This window comes from Octopus bimaculoides, chromosome 2, assembly GCF_001194135.2.
Source record: "Octopus bimaculoides isolate UCB-OBI-ISO-001 chromosome 2, ASM119413v2, whole genome shotgun sequence".
NCBI lineage: Eukaryota > Metazoa > Mollusca > Cephalopoda > Octopoda > Octopodidae > Octopus > Octopus bimaculoides.
In genome coordinates this window covers 70524515-70528264 of record NC_068982.1, presented here as the reverse complement: position 1 = coordinate 70528264, position 3750 = coordinate 70524515, and the positions used below count along the sequence as shown (strand labels likewise).

Here is a 3750-nt window from a genome sequence, read left to right as displayed (position 1 = left end):
TATATATATACATATACATATACATGTACATGTACATAGAGAGAGAATAGATAGATAGATAGATAGATAGATAGATAGATAGATAGATAGATAGATAGATAGATAGATAGATTGACGTAGTTGTTTACCTATCGAAATTTGTTCAAGTTGAATATTTTCAGGAATCATTTTCTCTAATTCGCCATCTAGAAACAGAATCAATGAAAAAAATAAAAATAAAACATCTTCACATTAAGTGAATCAAAATGTTTCACCTCTCTTTCTCTCTATTCTTAATTGGATGTTTTATAGTACCATCAACATCTATACGTTTTATATCTCGGAGAATCAATTTTAATATTAATTCAGTTTATTGGAGGTTAATTTTATGAGTTGCCTAATGAGGAGATTTTGATTGCCATGAATTCAGTCCAGTTGAAACTAGTCTTATGATTGTAGTTACACAATAGTTCCTGAAACTTATGAAACTGCTACCAAAAGCAATATATATGTTATACTTTAAAGAAATATCCTTTAAGAAAATGCATTCAATCTTGATCTGTATAAGAATTTTGGATTTTTTAAAAGAAAACTCAAATTTGATCATTTGCAGCCGACTGTAGTTAATGAAGTCTAAAACAACACTGTATCGTAAAACATTACCCAGTTTCGTTCTAAAAAGGAAATTTGGATTTTTTTTTTTTTTTGATAGAAAAAAAAATCCAAATTTAACCAAAGATAGTATATGTAACTGAGAGCAGTTATCAATGAAGTCTAGAGGAACATATAAAAATGTATTTACTTTTGGTCTATAAGAAAATTGGATTCTTTTTTTTTTTTTTTAAGAAAACCCAAATTTGACAACGCTTTATATTCGTCGTTTAACGACTGTTAATGGAGTCTAAAGAAAAATCGCATATGAAAACGTATTTATTTCTGTTCTAAATAGGATGTTTGTATTGTTTTGAAAGAAAAGCCCCAAGATATAACAAGGGATCATGTTCGTAACTGATTATAACCATTCCTTGGATATGTGTGCCCTTTTATAAATGTGAGAAATCCTTGTTATATTCATATATGGTGGAAGACACTAATATCAGAACTCTGTTCCAAATAAGGCTTTATAATATATAGTTTTGTCACCTTTGTTTTCCGTTCCTTCAGAACTCGATAAAAAAAATAGCAGTCATGGACTGGGATAATTTAATTAATTGTTTTATCTCTCTGTTATACGAATGTGTGGAATATAGATTAGTTAAGTCGTTTTAGTTCCATTTCATATGAATATGTGGTTACACTGTTTCCGCCAGGTGAAACCATTATCATTTAAATGAACCTCATAGAACGTCTTATAACTTCATAATGAAAACAGTAAGTTCAATAAACAATATGTTACTCACCCGAAAGCGACTCTTCATCTGTTGCCAATATGTTTGACTACAATCAAGAAAGGTGTTCGTATTACTACATCGATAAATTTGATTTCTGGTGCTTTTAAATAAATATACAAGAAAAAAAGAGAGGGGAAAGGAAAAAGATGGGAAGAAGAGGAAGGCACAGAGGGATAGAGATTTCCTGTAGATTGTAAGAGTCCATAAGCCTTTTCTGAAAGAGTTTTCAAGAAAGTGAAACGTGAATCAGAGCCACGCGGTGGTATCTAACCAATAACCATTTTATATTCACTCACTTTTTAAAACGGTTTGATTGGTATTCGTTTGTTAAAATAAATGTTGAACTTTAATATTCAGATAAACTGTTTATATAAACATGAACTAGTGAAATCATATTTTTATTTTATTTTGGCGCTTATTATTACCGAGCTGACAGAACCGTTAGCACGCCAGGCAAAATGCTTAGCGGCATTTCGTCTGTCTTCACGTTTTGAGTTCAAATTTCGCCGAGGTCGACTTTGCCTTTCATATTTTCAGGGTCGATAGGTACCAGTTGAGTACTGTGGTCCATGTAATCGACTTACCCCTGCTCCGAAATTGCTGGCCTGGTGCCAAAATTTGAAATCAATATTACCAAAGTATAGTATCAACAACTGTTATATAACCCAAAATCAACACTAATTAAGCATATATATGATCAGAGATGTCCAGTCGTGACCATCCCATTTTTATTTATATCTTAGATTACACTGCCAATGTGTCATCCTTCTTAAAACAGTAGTGAATTATACGAGGGAATTCGGTTACTATTTCTTGATGGTCAAGCGACTATATAAAGGGTCTTGCGGTGGAACATACTTGTGAAGTGGGGTCAGCTGGCAGAAAGGGTAAAATACTAGAATTTAGTTTCATTGCTTTCCCTTGCTTTCCCATTAGGGTTTATGAAATAGTACTAGTAATGCACTGACATTAGTTCAAGTGACAACACACCTTTTAAAGAAATGGAATAGGAGTGTTGACCCTGATCATAAGAAAATTGGTGGTGTCTATAAATAAGAAATGAAGTATGATAATGATGGAGATGAAGTAAACTGATACTGCACAACAAACCGTTTTGATACTGTGAACGCTAACAAAGAATAAGGACCAACATTCTAATAATGCGTGTGTATAAAACGTCTACTATAACTGACACAAACAAAATACAACAGTGTAAGATATATAAATAAATTATTTAAATTTTATGAGATGAAATAATGTTTGGCTTTAAAAAAAAGGGTGTGATGCAAAAGAAAAAAAAATTACCACACACACACACACATACACACACACATACAAATTTATATATATATATATCGTTGCTATTATGCAAAAGTGTCGCATGCCCAAAACGTTGGTTTGTGAGAAAATGAAAAAAATAGTTCCACCATTCTATAGCAAAACCGTTGTACTACACTTTGACAATTTTTGATATCTTCGCATCTGAAGCAGCTGGAGATACCATAGTTTGACCAAAAGAACCGGCTATTGCACGCAAAAATAGATATTGAAAAAAAAACGCATTTGGCCAAATTTGTACATACGACAGTTTAACATAATAGCAACGATATATATATATATAAATCCACACACACAAACAAACACACACATACAAACACACACATACAAACATACACACACACACACACATATATATCGAACGATTTCACGATTATTACAACAATATGTAACTTTCGATCATCAGTATAGTATGGTCAAAATTATTTTTATATGTTTTGATCATGCTATATATATATATATATATATGTGAGTGTGTGTGTGTGTGTGTGTACATAACTATATATATATATGTATATATATGTGCGTGCGTGCGTGTGCGTGCGTTTGTATGTATATTTGTACCTATGTATCTATATGCATAGATATATACACACACATATACATGCATACATGCATATATTTTATATCTTTGCGCGTGCGCGTGTATGCAGATATATGTCATTTAATATACACAGTATAAAGATACGAGCTACTAATAGCTTCTTGCTGTGGAAACACGTGTCTAGCGTGTTATAAAACCTGCCTAGACACATGTTTCCACAGCAAGAAACTATTAATAGCGCGTGTCTTTATACTGTGTACATTAAATGATATTTACCTCTCACTGGGTGGATTACTTTCTTGTTGATCTTACCTTAACGGAACATTAAACTATACATATATGTATATGTACAATAATTCTGCTTGGAACGGTAGGTCTCGAAGCAGATAAAGTTACAAATAATAGCGAGTAAATACTGGGTTAAAAAACCCTTTGATACGCATGAATACATACACACATACATATATATATATATATATATATATATATATATATATA

General features: G+C 31.7%; 1 protein-coding gene across 1 annotated transcript in view; it reads right to left on the bottom strand.

Moving 5' to 3' along the window:
• Positions 1 to 3750, bottom strand: part of LOC106875330 (uncharacterized) — a 104948-nt gene that overhangs the window by 14191 nt on the left and 87007 nt on the right. Inside the window, exons 4-5 of the mRNA XM_014923420.2 lie at positions 1380 to 1416; positions 129 to 185 (exon numbers count right to left, since the gene is read on the bottom strand). Coding sequence (XP_014778906.1) covers positions 129 to 185; positions 1380 to 1416 — 94 coding nt within the window. The remainder of the gene's footprint in view (positions 1 to 128; positions 186 to 1379; positions 1417 to 3750) is intronic.